The sequence below is a fragment of the Bombus affinis genome, chromosome 2 (assembly GCF_024516045.1).
Source record: "Bombus affinis isolate iyBomAffi1 chromosome 2, iyBomAffi1.2, whole genome shotgun sequence".
NCBI classification, from domain to species: Eukaryota; Metazoa; Arthropoda; class Insecta; order Hymenoptera; family Apidae; genus Bombus; species Bombus affinis.
In genome coordinates this window covers 17,710,809-17,732,074 of record NC_066345.1, presented here as the reverse complement: position 1 = coordinate 17,732,074, position 21,266 = coordinate 17,710,809, and the positions used below count along the sequence as shown (strand labels likewise).

Below are 21,266 nucleotides of genomic sequence, written 5' to 3'. Positions count from 1 at the left end.
GCGATCGCGCTTTCGAATCCGCGTTTTCATATTCGACCGTGTGGTTACACCTTTGTTCAACAAAAGTCCCGGGTTGAAGTGATGGAAACCGGGACAAGCGCGCCGGAAGAGCGAGAGATTACGAACGTGTGTTTACATAGAAGCAAGAGAGGAAAGAAGACTAAGCGGAAGAAGAAGAAGAAGAAGAAGAAGAAGAGAAAGAAAACGAAGAAGCTGGCGAAGGAAACATCTGGCCCACGGTGCTGGCGTTTCGTTGGGGTTATTAATTGTTTCATCTCCGCGCTTATCCGCGCCTGGCCGATCGCACGACTAAGCAAATACGAGAGGCGTAACCCACACGGTGATGTACGAGCTTAAAAGCCCTCACGATTCACCACGGACCACGTTTCTCTCTTTTCATCTTGCGTTTGTCTCGATGTAACGCGCGTACAGAGAAACGGAGACGGAAGAAGATACAGCCGAGGGGTTATCGTCTGATTTATAATTTGAGGCCCCGGCTGCTCCACCGTGGAATACGACCCGACGTTTTCCGGTTCAACAAACGTAATTGGTTGCCGGTACGATCGTAGATAGCCGCCGGTTCGGATCGCGGCTCCTCTCGCTCTGTCCCGAGCTTCGCTTCCTCTCTTTTCTCGCGAGGCTGTTTCGCCTCTCTGACGAGTCCTTATCTCGCGAAATACTTTTTTCCAAATGCTCTCCGAACGTAACTTAAATCAAGAATATCGAACGCGATGGATCGAATTGAATTCGAAGAGCTCGAGCAGCCTTGTGCTTGTGAGAGTACCAGTAGGATTCTTGACCCTGCCGATTCCTACGTTTCAATGTTACCCTAGTTTTAATAAACAAAAGGAACATTTAACATTTTCAAAGGATGTCCAACCAAGTTCAAGTGAGAAGAACCTTGCGTATTTCTTAAGGTTCGAAACGTATAATAGGGTTGTAAACGAAGAAAAGAAGATGACGTGGTTGAACTCCTCTTTTCAACCTTGTCCTTTGTAATACAAGTGACACGACAGTAGGAAGCCTAATAAATAGAAGTCGATTATCCTCTTCCCAGACAGTCCTCGAACGATATAAAAACAAATTTACGACGAACATCAAATTCGCGATAATAAACGGTTGAAACGGTAAAATAGAGCATCAGCACCTGTCGTCATAAACCGTATCGACTCTAGTATCGTTAAACTACTGGTGGAATAAGTGGCACTAAATCATCAAAAGTCCACAACATGATCGTCTTCTATTTAAGAAGAACCTTCCTGTGTACAGTCCTTTAAAGGCGCGTGCTCAGCGACGATTTGTTAGAAACGCGGCCGCATTTGTACCTTTCTACTTCGCGTTGCGCCCCTTGGAAACGTTCACGGCAACGTCTTCATCCGCGCCACGTCCGGATACACGTCCGCCTCGATGATCGTGGACCAAGCAGGATCGGTGGAGCGCGCGAGCTCCAGCTAGCACGGAGGCAGGCCACGAGCACACACCCGGTGAATTATGGAGTGCAGCAACACCCACTTCCTGGTCCTCGAAACGCCAACTCCCACGCATACTGATGGACCTGCCAGGGGCGGCGTGATGAATCCACGGCGGCGATGTGTCCATCCCTTCGCCCCTCGCACGAAATCTCGACGATATCCAGGCCGTCTGCGAGCCACTTCGCGCTTGCTCTATCATTATTCGCCGAGCGATTCGTTAATCAATCATTCCGCCTAATTGCGCGACTGGCGGCGCGTCACGCGGCTCCAACGTCTCCTTTCGCGCGAGTGAAACCTTGTATTTTGCTGCCGAGGGACGATTTAATTCCAAGGGGGAGATCGGTGGAGCAGAATCTTCGGTGAAGATAGACAAAGAAAGATGCGAGCGATGATATTTTGATACGCGTGCGTAGGCTCGGGGAAGTATCGGAGCACTTTCAGACTCTTCCCGCGAGTATGTATTACGAGAAATATTTTGAGATTTCATTAGCGTTGTTACGCCACTCGTTTACCATAATCACGTTAAAGGTAAAGTTTCGATCGAATCTGGACATGTACGTTGAAGTGATAGAATACTTTTTGTAGTCAAAAATTAGTTACGGTATTAATAGCAATTAACAACCTCCGTCTATTTGTATCGCGCAATTGTAATGGAAAAATGACGGCTTGCAGCAGTTCGTTGCAAAATGCAAAAAATCCTCGATCTAATTGCGACTCTAATCTTTCGATTATGATCCACGCCACCGTGAATTCCTTAAACGCGGTGCGACCCTTCCTTCTAACGTCAGGTAAGCTCTCATCGCCACCGATCCAGCGATATTTCCATTCGAGGAATCCGCAGAACCGATTTACTTGCGACGCGAGGCCGGTACACCGGGAATCGTAAGAACATACGTGATATCGAAAGGAAATGCCTCGCCGGACGTCGGCCAGGCGCCGGGAGTACGAAAAGAGAGGAGAGAAAGGAAGGGAGAAAGGAAGAGAGAAAGAGGCTCCTCGACGCGGAGAGTTGAATTCTGAGATGGGGCATAAATTGATATGCATCCAGCATTCGACATGTCGGTCGGATGAAAGAGGGAGACCCGAGACAATGCCTGTCGGCCGAGCAACACCCCATCGTGCATCCGGTGCGTTTTCAAGGAAGCTTTCGGAGCACCGTGACACATATCAATTGATTTTCACGGGCGCAGGTCCGACAGCGTTCGACATATCGTGAGTACACTCGTCGTGCGCATTAGTCGATGCCTCCCGTACGTTCGCTCGATGCACGAACAAAAGACGAAAGTTCGATTCGACGATTTCACGTATTCCAGCGAGTATAGTATAAGATACCTTCTCGACGATGCTAGGTGCATGAAGAGGCAACGTGCGTGCGCCAGAGCGCGCTGCGGCGCGGCAGTTACTAATTTAATTACAACGAGACACCGATTGCGCAATTAACATATCGTTAAAATACCGCGGCGCGGTAATTATACGCTTTCTAGGTGCGCAGGTCGCGGCCGATTTGCATATCGTTCGTACGGGCAGAGACAACCACCGGCACGACAACGTTTGACAACAGTCGCTCGTTAGAGCTCGTCGCTTCTGCCGACGTTGTGCAACACAGATTCTGGGTCTAACCAGTGTAACTTCTAATTTACAAGTAATACTCGTAGGCTTCGGCCACGGTTGATACTTACGCGTATTCGTCGGTAGCGTTCGTCTGCCTTTTTCCATACATCCTAATATTTCGTTCAATATTTTCTTCCCTAACAACTGTAAATTTTCAACGATGTTATCTTGTTTTATGTTCGTAAAAAGTATCACCCGTGGTAGCGACTCTTGTAAAATTTCTTGCTATTGTCGTTAATTAATTCTCTCGTATAAATAGCATCAAATTCGACAATAGAATAAGCGAGATGTACAAGACCGATCGTTTCTACGTAAAATTAAAAAATGTGCTATTACAATTTGCAACTTGTCACTCGCTTAATTCGCTGATATTATCAATTAATCGATTATAGCGCGAGACTGTGCGAGAATTCGTTCGATCGTGTGGTAAGCAACACATCGTTTCTATAAATGAAGTTTTCCCGTACTTTCTCCAAGATTCTCCAGCGAAATGGTACAAAACAATACTATCGGTTAACGTCGCGTCTGATTTATCTCCTTTTGTTAATTTCCTTCTCCCAGAAACGAGACCCACCACCACGAAACTTTTATCGCCAATGAATCAGAGGAACAATACGCAACACAGACGCGCGGCCACGGAATACGATATTCCATCGGGCCCGAACTCGATCAAGTATGATTCACCTGACTATCAAACGCGTCAATAAACACTCCCCGAAGCGAATCGGACAGCGGCGCCGAAAGGTTGCGTTCACGGATCGTCCTCGACGTGTGTCTTCTATAAATTCCAACGAGAGCTGGAACGTCCGCGTCCCCTGGAAACTACTTTGTTTTACAACTCGACACTCGTGTCTCGTCTCTATGCGTACGCACGAGCGTTTGTGCGATCGCTCGCTTACGCGCGAGCGCGCGCGCGCACGATAGTGCTCTTTGCACACAGAAATCGGCGTGTATCGGCTCGTAACCGCGTCGACGTTCTACACAGAGCACGCGCTGCGTTCAATGTAAAGCGTTAAAACGCTACGTGATCAAATTCGACAAGCGACCGGACACTCGCCACTCCGAGCCACCATTTCGCGCTCGTCGCAGGAATATCAAGCAGAGAGATCGTTAGAAACGTTTTAGAATTAAGCGTGCCTTTTGCCCGGGGCCCCTCGCGTCGTGTATCGATTAGAATGGAACGCGATTCCCGCTCGGTGAAACTTGGTTAATGGAAATTAGCCGGACGACTCGCGCGACTGTCCTTTGCCCGCGATCTTGAATGACAATGTTCGACCTAGCGGAATTTCGGTGAACCTGTCGCAGTGTCGTAATCGTGCCGTGAAAATACCTTTTCGTTATTTTCACGGATATTTTTACAGATGAAATTCAAGAAACGGAACCTAAGTGATTCGTTTCACCTCTAAGCACGTATCGTAGCAAAAAGGCGTTTTGCGAATTTCCCGTATCTTTACATATTACAGGCATACGTGTATGTGAATACGATATTACCAATAACGGCAACCTTCGTCAGGTAGGAAAATTTGTTGCGTAAAGGAAACTACCACGCTCGTATTCTCTCATGCTTCTAAAGCTAATGTAAAGTTCAATATTCGAATGTCCGATAATAAACAAGACTAAAACGTTAATTTCACAGACTGGATATTATTTTCTCGCATACGTAACGTTCCCTTAAACATATTCCAACGATTATTCCCGTAGAACGAAACGAGAACATCGAATCGAGCCGCACTCCGTATCCTTGCTATATCCACGGCAGTTGCAACTTGTTCCTTATTAGCGACAGTCGCGAGTAGTGCCGGAAGCAAGAGAACAAATCGTTCTCCGAGACGGAACGCCTCTCGCATGACCGCGGTTGAGAAATCCCATTCGTTCGGTCCCATCGTCCTCTCTCTCCTTCACGAAAGTCATCTTCGGAGAATTTACGGAGGTGTGCGATCTTACAAAATCGCGACCTCCCACCCCTGTGCAACAACAATGAGCACACGAATACGAACGCGAACACGAGATGCTCTCGATCGAGCGTCGGCTATTTTGAATAGTTTCCCACAGACGCTCGGCGAAAAATCCGCACCAACGACGGAGATCGAACGTCCACGCGTTTCGCCGTGGCATCTATGATTCACCAGTCGCGCGCAAGGAGGAAGAAGCGTGTGGAAACAGGAGGAAGCGAGACGAAAAGACTCATTATCGTGGAACGAGCATCGAGAGTCAACGTGACTTCGCGAAATAATCTCGGCCGCGAGCACGTTAACGCGAAATCAGGCGTTCGGATCGTGAGACGAGGCGAAAACAGAGGCAACCGTCGTCGGTGTGACGCCATTTCGAAGCAAAAGTCCGGTAGGGATCACCTTGATCCCCGAAACGTTAGGTTCAACGTCGTCCTGCGTAAAACTATTCGTCTGCGTTAAAACGAGAAGGCTCGTGGGTCGGCTCGAGCCTCTCGCTACCCGTATCGCGGAATTAGATTACGTATCTCGCGTTTGCCCCGTGATTTATTTATCGCGCCGGCCTCCCCGAGGCGTGCTGCGGTTTCAACACCTTTTGACGCGTGTATTTACGATTATGAGAATTACACAAGGCAATTAGAGCCGGCTGGCCGGTATAAATACGAGTAATTGTGCGCCGCTTCGCATGGCCGGTACGCGCGACCGGCTTAAATTACGCGCTCCGCTGCGGAAAATCGGGCGATGCGCACGATGCGCGCCGCGGGAATCGCTACGATTTCGAATAATTGCGCCATCGTTTTTCACGATCTCGTAGATTCACGACATGCTCTACCTTTCTGCTAACTTGTTCGCTGCTGTTTGATTTTAGATATCGGAAATACGAATCGACGCTTTTGTCGAAATTGCACGATGAAGAATGAGACGATACAGGAAATTGGAGAGGCTTGCTTATATAATAGAATATAATAGAAATGATTGATCTAAATATTTATGGAAATACATTATAGTAAATGAGGTATATTTACGATGTGACAACGAGTAAAAACATAAAGAGATCGTAAAGAGTTGAAAGGAAAAGTTTTCTGACTCGAACCAACGTTCGTGTGGTTGCTAGTAATAAAGTACTTTATTATGCAATACATATGCGGATAAACGACAAGAAGCTTCTCGTATCTCGATCGTTTCTCGCCCGATGCCGCCTAATATTCTTACTCGAGAACCGAAGAATTAATAACGATCGAACGGAGAATAACCACGATTAGCGAAGCTTCAGCGTGGGAATGCAGGAGCTTCGCAGAAATATCGTCCCTGGCGAACTTCGAAATTCGATTTCGTGATTGCAAGGCGTATCTCGAGCGCGTTCGGTGCCGCCTTAGAGACGGTTATTGCGCTCTAAAGTGCTACAAAATTGCACGCGCGTCGTGATCGCACCGTCTCTAAAAGGGAGAGCGAGGGAGGCCGGCGAGGGAGAACGAAAACACGGGTACGATCGACGGTTACCGTTCGATCCTTCGGATCTCGCTTGCTACAAGGGTTAGGCCTGTTCGACCAAACCACGACGAGGATTCAGCGCGGTCGGATGGCTCATTTTCACCTGGGGTTACCTTTGGCACACAATCATCCGCCATTAAGGCCGTCTGCAAAAATTTCGAAAACACCGGAATATCCCTTTACACGGGGCGAGCAAGAGGCGATCTCGTGGTACGCGCATAACCCGTCCGCGGCTCGGGTATATCACGAATAGCCCCGTGATCTCGCGGCATGATCTTTCAAGATCGAGAGTAACAGTCGAGTGGACGAAGGATGGGGGAATACGAGGGGGCGAAACGATAGAGCGAGACGCAGGCAGAAAATAAGACGGTGTTGAAGCAACGAGAAGGAAAAAGAGAATACGGTGTGACGAGAAAGGAAAAGGGAGAGAGGCAACGAGTGCTAGATCTCGAGCAACGATCGCAGATCATCTTCCCTCTTCGACCGGCTCTTCTTCTCGTCCACGATCCTAGAAGGAGGCGGCGGGGGCGAAAACTACGAAGCGCTACGTCGGCGTCGCTCCCGCCGCCGCCATTATCAAATTATTCACTCACACCGAGCGCCATCTATCTTCGGGCTCCGCGATCCTAACGTGTTATTATTTGATCCTCACTTTGTTAGCGATCTGACTCTAACAGCCTCGCGATATGTACCTGGTAGATCCTGCTCGCTGATCTGGAGTACTTCTCACGATCTCGCGCCACCAGCTCGCCCGAGACCAGGCCGACGCTTTCGGAACGACGAGCGGCTCTCTCGCGGCCGAGCTCGTGCACGCCAGAAGCTGCTGCTTGTTCCACGACGGAGGCGAGGACGATGGAATGGAAACTCGCGCGAGATTCCAGAGAAAGATCGCTTCGGGATAACGCTCGAGAGATAGCTGGCCTAATAACTTATTAATTTACGGAGACGGGATAGAGCGACGTGGTAAAATGAATCGATATACGTGGTATTTAGTATAACGCACAAGTATGTTTCAGGGGTGAAACGACGGAATCGATAAAAGTGAAAGGACACGTGAGAAATTCGCGCCTCGGTCATGGTTGCGCTAAGAAATTTTTAGTACAGAGTCGATCGATTTTCTAAATTATATCTGCGTACAAATTTCCAATATTTGCAGTATTTCTATATGTAAACGAAACACCATCGATCGTAAATTCTTACAGTATAACGCATTTAAATAGAAACGAAGAGTTGGTCATTATATCACACACTACACGAGTATACGATTTCCAATTTCTACGGACCACGTGTAACGTGTAATTCGACTGCAGTAATAGCTGTAACGAGTGAAAAATCAGAAAGATCCGAATAACTTCACGTGACCCAAAATATTCGACCACCTTCGAAGGAAAAACGCCAGAGACCGTGAGAGGAGCAAAGGTCTAGGGGTTAGCCAAGATACCGTTCCGCGTGCGTGTATATTCTGCGGGGTACGGAAGGTGAATCAGCCGACGGCGGGTTGCGCCACGACTCCGTTTTTCGCGGGAATCGCCACGAGGTGAGACGGGATGGATCGCGAGAAACGTTGCCAGTGCCGGCAACAACAAGGGCAGGCCAAGGGATCAGAAACGGCGAAACTTTAGAGCTAGGGGTGAGGGGACGAAGATGACCGTAGCTCGTGAGGATCAGGCATAGGTAAGTGGCACTTATGTTTAATACTCGAGTGTGGATGAGTGGTCGGTCCTGCACGCGATCCTCGCGTCGGCGAGGTCTTTCCTGACCTCGCGTTCGCTAGAACCAATTTCCGCGGATAATACGAGCGCTCCGTGAATCTCGAGAGAGAGCGTTCCCTTAAACTTTAAATGGAGCACGGAGTTAGATAAATACCTTCTCTTCCACGCATATCGCCGTACTCGTATTCTTTGCTACAGTTTACGTGTCCGAGAATTTTCGACAATCGCACGATTTCAGCTTGGTCGATCGATTTCTAAATCGACTAAGATCCAAGCGCTGGAGGTGCTTGAGATTAAGGTACGAAAGAGCACAGTGCATATCAATCGAAAATTTGAGATCGTTAACGCGTTTTGTCTAAAGCGGATGAAAAAATTGTAAAACAAAGAAAAACAAGAATACACATAGTACGACGTAACGCGTGGAAAACTGGGTCGGTTTTTTAATAGTATTTTGTTGAACTATATTGCGTTACGTTGCTCTTTTATATCGTGCAACGACTGCGATATACACATAATGTCGCTTCGGAGTGAAACCCTGTAGCTTCTACATTGACAAAAATGGCTTCTTACAAAGAATACAGCTATTTTTGTGGCTGACTGTGTATCTAGTTCTAGTTTCATTTTATATAGCTCTGAAACTGCCTTATACACTTCCCTGTTCACGCTTCAGCAGATGTGACAATTAAAACGTCTACACGTATTATTATCGGAATTAAGGTTAATGTCGTTCATCCTGATGACGAGCAAAAAAAAGCAGTTAAACTTACGACTTCTGTTTGAAGCGCGGGAAAGTGAAAGGCGCGAAAAGGCCGCGTCGAGCCAACGCGAAACCAAGTAATCGAACGTTTACGTAGTCATGCGTAATTGCGCCCCACGGTCGAAGCCACGGTAATCTCGAAACTCGTTAAAAATCGCGCTAATCCTCGTTACGTGCCGTTTGTTCCAGCTTGTCATTAGCGCGAATCCTCCGCGAACGATCGTTTTAATATCGACCATGGCTCTTTCGAAACGTCAAGCATTTTTCGCACGCTTCGCGAACGCTGTTCTAGATTAGACGCAATTCTGTATGAAAATAACGAGAAAATCTTGTCAAAGATTTATTTTGTTTGAAAGGTAAAACTAGAGCAAGTAGGCGGTGAACCGTTTTCGAGCGGCAATCGTAATAGCTTGAAAAAGAAAACGATCGATAGGCGAGTGGCAATCGTTTTTCAAACAAACCAACAGCACGGCAACATTCCGGTCACGCGAAGCCTTTCGCGAAATTCTAAGTAAATTATCAAAATTCTTTGGTCGCGGTAGATTCTACCAGCGAAGTCGAAAATAGTAAGGCGATCTCTATTATGCCTCTTCACTACATCAAGAATCCCATGTACGCACTTTGTCTCTTAGCGGCAGTTTGCGTACGACAACATGTGCAAAATAATAGGTATGGATTACAAGGAAATATTAAACGAACGAATATTTTTTATTAAAAATATACTTTTTAATAAGATTTCGCCGCATGTATAGAACCGACCAAGCATTAACGAAAGGCGTGTCGTTTCAAACTCCGACGACAGTGCACCGAACCGGGAAACCGAACGAAGCGAATTTGAAGACAGTAACCAACCCGAAGAAAGAACTTAACTACGTGGAAGTTAATCAGAAGAAACCGGTAAACCTCGAAGAAGCAGATTCGTTGGTTCATTGCGTGCAGAACTTCGCTGAACGGGCTCGGCGAATCGTTAACGATATTCGGACGAGCATACCGGTAAGTCTGATGTCGTATTTAACTTTCCTTTATTAAAAATGAAGAAAATTGAGGGATTGGAGTGGTAAATGAGGTAAAAGGAAAAAAGTATAAGGGCTGGAATAATTTATTTTAATTTTTCTGGTTAAAACACGAAAGTACGATATACCAAAAAGGCTACACATCGCGTATTTCTTTCCGTTTGTTCTCTCTCCGAATCGATATGAACCTTGCAAATTTGAAATAACGTTCAGTGCTAAACGATGTAAAAATTGTGTCAAAAATATTTAAAATTTCTAGCTTTCAAAATTAACTGAAATATATCGCTATCGAGATTCCAAGCTTCTCGGGTACACGACGTTTGCCATCTCAACTCCTCAATTAGAAATGCTCGAAATAAAGAAACAAACTCTAAAATCTTATTTCTTCGTCAGGGTTCCAAGTCGACGGAATCCATCGATCCGCTAACTTCGTCGAACATTCTGGATTCGTTGCTTTACTTAACGAGCGACGTCGGAATCAAATGGTTAGCCTGATGCACCGATTTCCGATGCACTAAGAATCCATCGAAGAACTGTCGTTTGACCAAGGCCAATGCGGATTAAGGGGGGAATTCGCAAATGATCTTTGTCAATCGACGGTAAAGAAGATAACAAAGTCCGAACGTTCGCTGTTCCGTCGTAGACATCGAGGTTATCGGACCACTTGAACCGAAAGAGCTGATAAAATCATAGTTTGCTTCACAGGTGGATCGGTTCGGTGTTGTGCGCTCAAAAGGCGCCAACGAGCGCGCACGCACCGAACATGACACTGAAGCTGACACGCGAGTGTATTTAAACACTCGTTCATTTTCGTTTCTTTCGAACATTTCGTTATTTAAAGATGTAAACGTTGCAACGATCATAAATCAATAAATCCTCGTGAACAAAATTGCATATTTATTCGTCGAAGCACGAAATATTTCAATCGTCTCGTGTTTCGATCGATTGCTTAAGACATCGCGAATTATTGATTCGTATTTTACGCGAGCCAACATGCCACGTTTTAGATATTAAAAATAGCCACGTGAACTATCTATGTAGTCGGTAACGTCGTTAATAAGGTACGAACAAAATTATATCGGGAAATATTTCCGTGGCGAATACAGAGAGGTTAACCATCGAATCCTCTGCCTGATGGACTTCCGTTTCCCACACCATTTCGAAACTCCACCCTGGAATATCAATAACGAACCCTCCCCACTCCTGCAATCTGACTTTCGCTACGTTTCCACAAGCCAACTGTCCCACGTTCCTCCTCACGAAAAAACCTGCTTGCTCATCGTGCACGGATATTTATCACTCGGATCTCTTTTCGTGGTCCCGGAGCGTGTCTCGCAATCCATCCGTCAGAAGCGGTCGAGCGGATTTCCAAATCTCTCTCGGAGGGTTTCGTAGCGGTTGCGGGCGGACAGAGTTCGAGCATACCAAGGCTCATTTGAATTTTCCCGGACAGGATGTGCACCGCGTGCATTTCAATCCCCGGGGACACCCCGACGAATTATGGTCGAGCGAGATGGCCCCCTCTGGAGGCGCGAGGAACGAACGAAGAGGGAAACGGTATACGCGGATGGTAGTTTAAGAGCGAACGCCCGGTATCCAGGGCACGTCCGGAGCGCCGACAGAACTTATTGTCGTGCGCACGACTCGTCGGGGCATTTTAATATTTCCGCTGAATGCGCCGAGAAAACGGTCGAACGTGGGCAACCGGCGACGAGAAAACGAAAGGAGACGAAAAAAAAAACAAAGAAACGAGAAAGAGAAGAAAAACGAGAAAGAGGTGAAAAAGAGAGAAAAAAGGGAAAGAGGAACGCGCAGACCGGAGGCGAGGAATCGTTACGCGACACTGCCACTGGTCTTGCGTTTTCGACTCCGTGACAGGTGGAGTGGCCACGGGGAACCCTTTGTTTTTTCTCCGGAGTGAGAGACTGCTCGCTCGTCGAGACAACACCAGCACCGTTTAGAGAGGCTGGCGCCACGAAGCGCATAACGATACTCGAATTTAAATATTCACTCTCCGGGCCGCGTTGAAAATATATTGCCGACAGTCCCCTTCGCTTCTCGTCGAGACGGACCCCGGCAAAACCATCTTTTCTTTGCCGCGAATTTGTGTAAGGTTTTGTGAGCTGTTGCTGTTTCGAACAATTAGCATGTTGGACGAAGTTTTGGAAGGGAACCGATTGTGTCTCGAGTGTTTTCGCCAAATAGGACGCACCAATGCTGACTTCTTTCTCGTGTTTATTATGTATTCTATTGTGTCAAAAACCTTTCATCTTTTATCGTATCGTTAAGGTTTAACGGCCAGTGCTACCGACTCGCGTTGCTCCTGAGAATCGAGAAATTTCACGCGTTGCTACGATATATACCATTTCGTCTACGTTAAAGTTTATACACTTTGTTCAAAGAATTGGAATAACGATTCCATCACACGTGTATGATTCTTCGGCGATTTCGAAATAACTTGTTGCCAACAAATTTAACTTGTCTCGCAAATTCCCAAATCTCAATCAAATTAAAAATATTCGTCAAACTGTACCACGAATTACGCCAGAGGTAAATTCTCTTCGACGAAGTTACTTCTCCTTTGAATACTACGAAATTCCTCGCACGTCCTGCGTATCCTAAGTTTCGATCATACTAAAAGATATCCGTTCTAAACAGTTACACTATTAGACGTTTAAAAAATAAAGCAACGTCTCTGAACGAAATTACGACAAATTTCTGCGGTTTCCCCGAAAGGTCGTCGTCAGGAAATTCACTCCAGGTCCCGTGTGACGGATGCTTCCCAGGATTCGCGAATAATCCGCTGCGTGCCAAGCACACGCTACACCAAGTAGGTATATTTCACCTCGGCCAGGAGATCTATCACTCGAAACCGTGCTCCCCGTCGCGCATCCGCTTGCAACGCGTCCCTCAGCGGCGAGTGATGCACGATGCCCGGTCGCATGGACGCGCGACAACCCCCAGATAAATCGTTGCGGGTCTCAAAGAGTGTCACTGCGTTATCGCGTCCCCTAATGCCGAACCTGGCGGTGCAAATCGTCTTGGTAGCTCGTACGTGGCATCATTTACATCTTATGCGTACACGGTAGCTGCGGTCCTTTCCAGACACCACGAACCGACTGTTAATGCCGATGGGCTCACAGGGCAGACTTTTCGAACTAGCCTTTCGGACCTTTCCAGGGGTAATTCTCGCGTGAATAAAATTTGGAGGACAGGTTTTATTGGATGCGTATATAATCGATTCTTGATAAACCTAGGAGAGACAGAAATATCGTTGTTTGAAAAATCGAACAGATTAGGTTAGATCGTTTGAAATTATTGCGACGTCGAACGAGCGAAGAAGAAAATCTTGTAGTTGGAAATTGATCAAGATACTCGCATGAAAATGTAAGGAGAAAAAGAAACTACGAACTTCCTGAAATTTCTAAAAAGTTTGAAATTCTCTCAAATTCCGTATCTAAGATTCTATAGATTCTAAATTTTGTGCAAATTCGAAATTAAACAAAGATCCGATCGAGAAGAGAGTGAAGCACGGATCGATCTCGCGTGAGGGGGTGATTCACATCGGTTCGACGTGGAAAGAGATCCGGATGCAGCGGCAGAGTCGATTTCGTTATGTAAGCGACGGAGAAAATACCGTGGTTCTTGCAATTAGGCTCACCAATAGGGGACCACTTCGATCGCGTGCCGCGATACAACGATGCAATTCTTATTGCTACAATATAACAATTGCACCGTCGGGAAACGACTGTAGGACGCGTGTTGCAACCCGTTTGATACGTGCATCCGTTGCTTGAACTTTGATTAGAAAAGTTTAGCAAGGTATTCTTGCAACCGTGTCTCTTCGTTCCCAGGGAATAGCCTTGCCTAATCGATGGTAAACTTTGTTGCAATTTTGCGAGGAAAGTATAAGGAATTTCCGAGTTTCTTGCTTGAGTAAGAATTTTGAGTAAGAATATTTTAACATACCTATAATCGCTTTAAGCGATTTAAGGAAAGCTTGCAAGTTGGAAGGAAACTTGTAACAAGAAGAACATAATTCAAGCGAATTTTAATATGCAGTGTATTTTAATAGAGATGAATTTCGCTGCCGATCAAGCATCTTTAACCCTACCACAGTGGTCGTACTATCGCGTGTTTGCAATTAGGAAATAGAACGAATTTGATCCATTTTTGGATATCCCAAGAGTAGCACGAATCGCTCGGTATCCATCACGAATAAAAAGGTTGGTGGGAATTATGATGTTACAACTACTATCTCGTGAAATTTACATTGAAATTTACAATTGTTCGTGTCAGCTTCCAGCAGCGAATAAACTAGCGTCGATAAATCATTTCTTTCTACAAAAATTGAATAATCGTGTATCCAGATAACGAAAGCGAAAAACTAGAAAAAATGGATTTGGTTTTCGAGAGGCTCGTATATCAGCTCTGAAGCATCTTAATTTCGTATGAGCCACGAATTCCACAAAGAGCGACGGAATTCACGTCGCATATAGCTACGAGAACACCGTATTCACGATTACGAAACGTTCGCACACGGCGACCAACGAAACAACCATCGAAGGAAGATGAACCTGCAAATGACTTTCACGCTTGCTCGAGACCATGAAACAAGATAAACGAGCTCTACCTTCGCTTTTTACCGCGTCGTATTCCCTCGACGAGTAAGACCGTCGCGGCGAGTCATCGTTCGGATCGAACCGCTCGAATCTGAGGGGAAATCTTTGATCGCACGCGGCGAAAGAAGGCGGAGAGGATCGTATCTTGCGTAGACGTCTCGCATCACCGGATGCGCGTGTGCCTCCCTCGCTTCCGGTCGTAAGGCTGGCCAGGCTCATTGCCATGCTCGTCGCCACGCCCGCCCCCGGAATATGAAAACGAAATCATATTCTTTGTCTACCTCTCACCGATCGGTTCTCTTTTATCTCCGCCATTTAACATGTCTCATTGTTCGAACGGATCGAACGAACGAACACGTTGGAATTACGATTTTATGCGTTTTTATTATTCGTAGGGAACCGAGCCTCGAGCCTCGAAGTCGACGAACGATATTGATAACTTGAAATGATTGGCAAAATGATCGGAGATGTACATATAATGTTTTATCGGAGTACGAATCTTGCTTGACATTTTGCACGATGCTGTTACGTTTTAACGATTTTCTAGAAACCTAACCAACAGTACAATGTAACATGTACCACGTTCAATGACGAAACGTGTACCGTTTTATCACGTCGACTCTGCAAATCATTCCAAGTTTTCTTAATCAAAATGTTTTATGTAATACATACGATATCTATGCTAAGTGCCGAAATACTTTCGTAAGCCGGTGTATATTCAAATATACGTACAGATATATCGGCTCGAGTTAAACTTCGACATCCATTGCATTTGACTATCTAACGATCCTGCATATTCTCTGATAATTCGAATGGTAGGACTTGTGCGGGCGTTTTACGAAACGAGTAGCTGACATTCCACGAATGGAGATAGAGAAATAGGTTGTCGAACGAGCGGAAAATAGCGTAAAGATGATACGATCGAAGGAAGAAACGGACGATCCCTCTTTCGGTCGGCGTCGTCGACCGGCCCACTAGACTGCTTTCGTCAGGGCAGCACACGGTTTCTCAAGATCGCTCGTTAAGCCGGCAAAACCCACAACCACGTAATTGCGGCGATCATACGTTAGTTAGGTTAATAACTTTGCATTATAAATGTATTAAGCTCGAATCCAATTACGTCGGTTGCGGGATCCGTTGCGAGATTGTGCCGCTGTAACGTTGATTTCTCTCAGCGTGGCGATTAATAACTCGAAAACGGGGCTACGGTGAGATGATGTGGCAGGGGAAACGTGCGAAATTTGAACACGGAAATTAGGAATACCATTCGCATAATTGGAGGAGACTAGCGAGAGCGTTCTACGTTTAATTCTCGAGTTTAAGATTGATGTGAAATTAGAGCAGCAGATCTTGAGAGAAAAGTTAAACGACGCGACAATGTTTCCTGATAGAATTCCATGTAACAAAATCTATATCATACGATATTTGCAAATGTATTAAATAATCCGATTATATCCACGTTTGACTAAGGCTATAAGAAAAATGGAAAGTGCAAAAAGATGGAAAGTATTTGAACGTTTAACACACGAATATTTCCTGAAGATTTATATGTATTATACGAAACTTTTTTTAAACTTCATTAATGCCGTAACGAGACACGACTTAGTTATACGCATTGGTAAAACTGCAAGCCAATCTGAGATTGTATATAGAAATTACAAACATTTACAGCAAACGTATATTTAGTAATCGCTTTTTAAATATATAATTAATACGAAAGGCCCAATTAAATAACGAAGCTTATTCATATATCGAGTAATTGACTATCGAAAGTCTTTTACAGTGCTACAGGGTATGTACGTATTTTACGTATAATTTCACTTTTGCAAACATATCTAACGTACATAACGCGTAACGTATTTATAAAAAAAGATCGTTGTACGTATTCAAATGTTTTAACGAGACTCTGTACGTATACATCTACAACCAATAAATTTTATACCTAAATGTAGAAATAATCTAATTCCTAGGTCAGCTGACCAAACACGTCAGTCACTTTTAATCGACTTTGTAAGCGATCATGTTACGGCAGTCTAGGTCGATCGAAACACCGAAAGACCGCAAATACCTCAGAGTTACACTTACAGCTAATTGGCGATTAAGTAAGAACAGCAGTTTCCGCGTGAGTGGTTCGACATCGTGCAAGAAAAATCAGGGAACATCGGCCTGCGACAGCCCCGGATGCTTTCGAATGTTTCCCGCAATTTGCAATCATGAACGCCCAGTGCACGCGATGCGCATCTGGTGCATTCGAACGTCACGCTCTCCAGTGATTTTAACGCCTGTCAGAGCGGCATCGCGCGATCTTTCCGACGCAGCAGAGCGGAACAAAGTTTGTTCGGCTTTTCTTAGATTTTCTAATCGACTTTGTAGCATCGAGACGCCTTCTAAGCATTAGAGATCATCACGTGAAATTCAATTGAAAGGAGAAGACTCAACTTATTACGGGCAAGCGAAAAAGACGTCTAATACTTTCTTATAAATTTCCTTTCGTAGAATCAATTTCTAATGTAATTTTCATTTGCTGAAATTGCACCGTAAGAAGAAGCACCGACGCTGTTGAATATCCCTGTAGATGTGCGTAATCTCGATAGTTTGATTATTTCATACAATTCGGTATACATAATTAAAAAATGTCTCGTCTTAATCCTGCCGCGCAAGTTCTTTGCGTCTCAAGCTCGTTTTAATTCCTACGGATGTTCCTTTCGATTCCTACCGTTAACGTTTTAGGAAAACCTTTGATATACGATTGAAACGAAAAATTACACATATTAATAACGATTTTTTCACATTTTCACGCATAAAGAGTGGAATAAAGTTAAGTAAAAGACCATAATTATATTTAATTATTAACCTATTGGTTAAAGGAGATTTGTGTAGTAAAATTATTTCAACGATATTTCCTCAGACACGAATGTTTATTAAGCGGTATCTATTTTAATAACCACTTACGCGTCTTTCTTTGTGTCGATTTACATGAAATAAAACTCCATGGCTGTAATTAAGGAATGTCGAAAAAATTCTCCAGAGACAAGCGAAAGATTCGAAACGGAGGAGGACACAATAGAACAATACGTCTGACCGAGGATACGCCGAACGAGATGACACGCAAATAAGTGTGCGAATGGTGACGATGTAACGCGGTCGCGGATGCATTCGCGAATAGAAAAAGCGAATGTCGCCAGTGGCAATTAGCTGTGCCCTGGAAAACTCGGGAAGTTGCGAAAAATGCCAGAAAAAGAACAGAGAAAAAATATCGATAATTGAGATTCTGCAACGAATGAAATTTTGCAACGAAATTTGCGACTAGCGTTGCAATGAGTTAGCGAAGCAGCGCATTACTTTGGTGGAAGAACGTTAAATGTAAAAAAGCAAAAAGCAAATGAGATTCGTGAGACAAAATTGCAAAGCAGGAAGTGCGTCCTAAGCCGAATAGGCGAATATGTATATGTATAATAAATACAAAATAAACAACCAAATAAAGTTCTAATAAGCTTTTACAAAATAATTTCATTGCAACAAATAAAAATCTCAAAGATGGTACAATCTCGAAGAATAGAGGAAAGTAAGAAGATGAAAAAGAAGGAGAAAGAGGAAAACGAAGAAAATCTCGAAATTGGCGGAGGTTGAAAGAAAGAAAAATAGAAAGAATGGAAGGAATGTGTGCAAGCGTTAAAATGGAATTTTAAAAAGGAAAAAGAGTTAAACAGAGCTTCGATCGAGGTGCGTCGGTGGACGTCGACGACCGTCACGGAAGGAGGGCGTTCCATACACGCATGTACAGGATTGTGTCACAGATGTCATAACTTTACGTAATTGGGAGCCATCGTCGAGCATTTGTAAGCTGTACGCATGCGAACTGGCCGACCGGTACGCACGGCAATTTGCTTTGATTCGGTATTGTAAATTGTGTCGCGGGAAAAGTGATGTCCGTAGTTGGGAAAGCGCTAGCCAGAGATAATAGTAACGACATTGGTAAATCTTTGCAACTTTATCAAATACATTATCTTTAGTTTTCTAAATTACTCTAAATTACTCGTATAGATGTTCTCTAGAAAACGTATAATTTCTAAAAATCGAAACGGCACTCGTTTGATTCTCACACCTCGTTGCATAAATCGACATCTCCCGAAACTATAAAAATCAATCGATAAAATATCTCACCCCTTATCAATCAGAAGTCTATCTAATTAGGGTAACAAGCCATCGAATTACTGTTTCTAAACGTCTCATACGGACTATCAAAGTCGGATGCAGGCTGAATAATTCATGAAACCGAGATCCGAAAGCCGATGTTTATCCGGTCATTAATCAGCCCGTCTATGTTATAATTAATTTTTGCCAAGAATGGCCTCCGTTTCGCCTCGCGGCTCATGGCTGCCGTCCAATCTAATGGTAACCAGGTCGTTACCAATCGCTTCGGAACGTTTGCTTCCCGCGGCACACGAGGTCGGCCAATTCCTTTCGTAATTCGCCCTGATGATATGCGACGAGCGCACCACCCGCGGCCATTATGAAATAACGATATATATATTCCGCGCGGAACGCTCGAAACCGCGCCACGGTTTATATCGGGCTGTTACGATATACCTGTGCCGATACCTTCCGATCATCGCGTTTCAGCTTTGTTCGCGCCTACGTACACCTGTGTACGTACATGCGTCTGTGTAACGTACATACGAGAACTTGATCAATTTCACCGTTCGACAGAGGGGAAAATCGTGCACGTAATCGCTCGAGAAACCAACGAATAACGTATTCAGGGTAGCTTAATTCGATCGATAGAACGTGACAAATGGTACGTTAAGTATCTATAAATTGAACAATTACGAGGATCACAGGAAAGGATGATAAGTTCCGATTTTTAGTGATGTTGATTTTTTTACTTTTATATCGTGTTACAGTTAGAAAGGAATATTTCAACACGAGATAGCTAAAAATGGAAATAATATGTAAGGTCCAAACATATGGTTGAAGAAATGTGCCACTGTTGTGGGAAGGTATAACGGCTAAGATACACGATATTTTATTATTACGGCAAGCGATATTTTTAAAATTATGGAGAAAGCGAAGCGACGATCACAAATTTGGCTACGAATCAAATAATTTGGGTCGTGGAATCGATCGAACGATGTAGTGAATTTTAAAATTACCGTCCTATAAGAATCGGACAAAATCGCTTATTCTCGATAGAGGTATAGGGATAAGGGTAGATCGATTAAATTGATAGAACGCTCGAAATAAATCAACTACTGTAAATATCCCTAAATTGAACGGATACCGTCCCTGATATATTACAGTAATACATAGTTTATTTACACGTGTCTCGTTCGAATTCATTGAGTGACGATTACGACGATACCATTTTAACTTTACGATTCGCTAATTTGATGGTTCCGATTTGGAGATCGAGGAACGCGGCGCAAACGAAGAAAAACATATATGTGGGCGTGTCAGGTGAGAAGAAGCGGCAATCAATTTCTTCTGATCGGAGATTGTTAATCCCTCGCGTAAAAGGAGAGAAACGAGAGAGAGAGAGAGAAGCATCGATGAGGTGAAACGAAGAAAGTACGATGAAAGAGGCAACAGGAGGAATGCTGGCAAGTCGTTGGAAGACTGGGAGAGTGAATTCTATCGGCGAAAGGAGGAGCTTGCTGCTCATTACTTAAACCACCCCCAAGAAAAAGCGGTCCCGCGAACCGGTGCCACCCTCTCAAGACGAATTAGCAAATCTAACGTAATAATTAAATTATCGCCGCCGCTTGGCCGGTTCAGGTAGTTAAAGACACGCTGTTCGCTGCGGACCGTGCTAATGAACCGTCCCGCGCAAATGGCAGTGGGAATAAATTTGAATTTCCATTACGTGCACGGTGGCGTAGATGCCTGTCTGCGAGAACACGGATCTCTTTGACGAGCAGCATTTAGAGAATTGGGACGAGTTGAAATAAAAAAAGGTTGCTCTCTGACGCTTCGCCGAGAAATCTGTTTCTTTTTTCCGTGAACTTCACGCTGCGTAATTAATTTATACGACTTTAACTTTATAAGAAAATTCGATTTTCCATTCACTTTGTATTTTTTATTACGTGCATGCATGTTTAAGTTTTGGAACAATTATTTAAAAAATTATTTAAGTATCTAATAGAAATAATCTATACAATTTTTAACAAACTACTCATTCTTGATAGAAGAACTGACGATAAAAAACAACAGAAATAGTCATTTCTGACACGTACCTAGTAACATGGACGAGGAAAAAGCAAATACGAACGAAGGTTTTAACGACGTTTTAATAACCTCGACAGGTCGGAAAGATCGGGAAAAAAAAGATCGATGTCGATAACCTGAATCCGATACATATGTATGCCGTAAAATAATCGTTTCTTTAAATCGGAAATATAACGAACGTGCGGCACGTATGTAACTAGCGTCGTGGCACGGCCATAAACGCGGTACAAATATCTGACATTTACATCGTTGCATATTTATTGGCGTTACTTTGCATAAACGGTCCTGAATATACATGCGCGTCATCGAGTCGCCGCGTGATAGCGAATTTCATTGACTTCAAACTCGGATCGTGGGCAATTATACACGGGCCGGTAGCGTAATGCGACACATCCGTATTTACATTTCATTTTC

At 44.4% G+C, this 21,266-nt stretch overlaps 1 protein-coding gene across 2 annotated transcripts; it reads left to right on the top strand.

Annotated features, from left to right (window-relative positions):
• The first annotated feature begins 9,446 nt into the window (after window positions 1–9,446).
• On the top strand, window positions 9,447–10,888 carry LOC126928838 (uncharacterized). Of its 2 annotated transcripts, none has more exons than XM_050744689.1 (3): window positions 9,447–9,661; window positions 9,745–9,985; window positions 10,399–10,888. In XM_050744689.1, the coding sequence occupies exons 1-3, from the start codon at window positions 9,576–9,578 to the stop codon at window positions 10,498–10,500; spliced, it is 429 nt and encodes a 142-aa protein (XP_050600646.1). In that variant the 5' UTR covers window positions 9,447–9,575; the 3' UTR covers window positions 10,501–10,888. The 2 variants fall into 2 exon arrangements, with proteins under 2 accessions (XP_050600646.1, XP_050600645.1); XM_050744688.1 differs by having other exon boundaries at window positions 9,727–9,985.
• Window positions 10,889–21,266: the final 10,378 nt, after the last annotated feature.

What these genes read in the sequence shown, in the direction of transcription:
- LOC126928838 (XM_050744688.1), top strand. Translation starts at nt 9,576, where the DNA reads ATGCCTCTTCACTACATCAAGAATCCCATGTACGCACTTTGTCTCTTA. An exon ending in CAACATGTGCAAAATAATAG is followed by an intron (nt 9,662 to 9,726) that starts GTATGGATTACA and finishes CTTTTTAATAAG; the next exon opens with ATTTCGCCGCATGTATAGAA. An exon ending in ATATTCGGACGAGCATACCG is followed by an intron (nt 9,986 to 10,398) that starts GTAAGTCTGATG and finishes TTTCTTCGTCAG; the next exon opens with GGTTCCAAGTCGACGGAATC.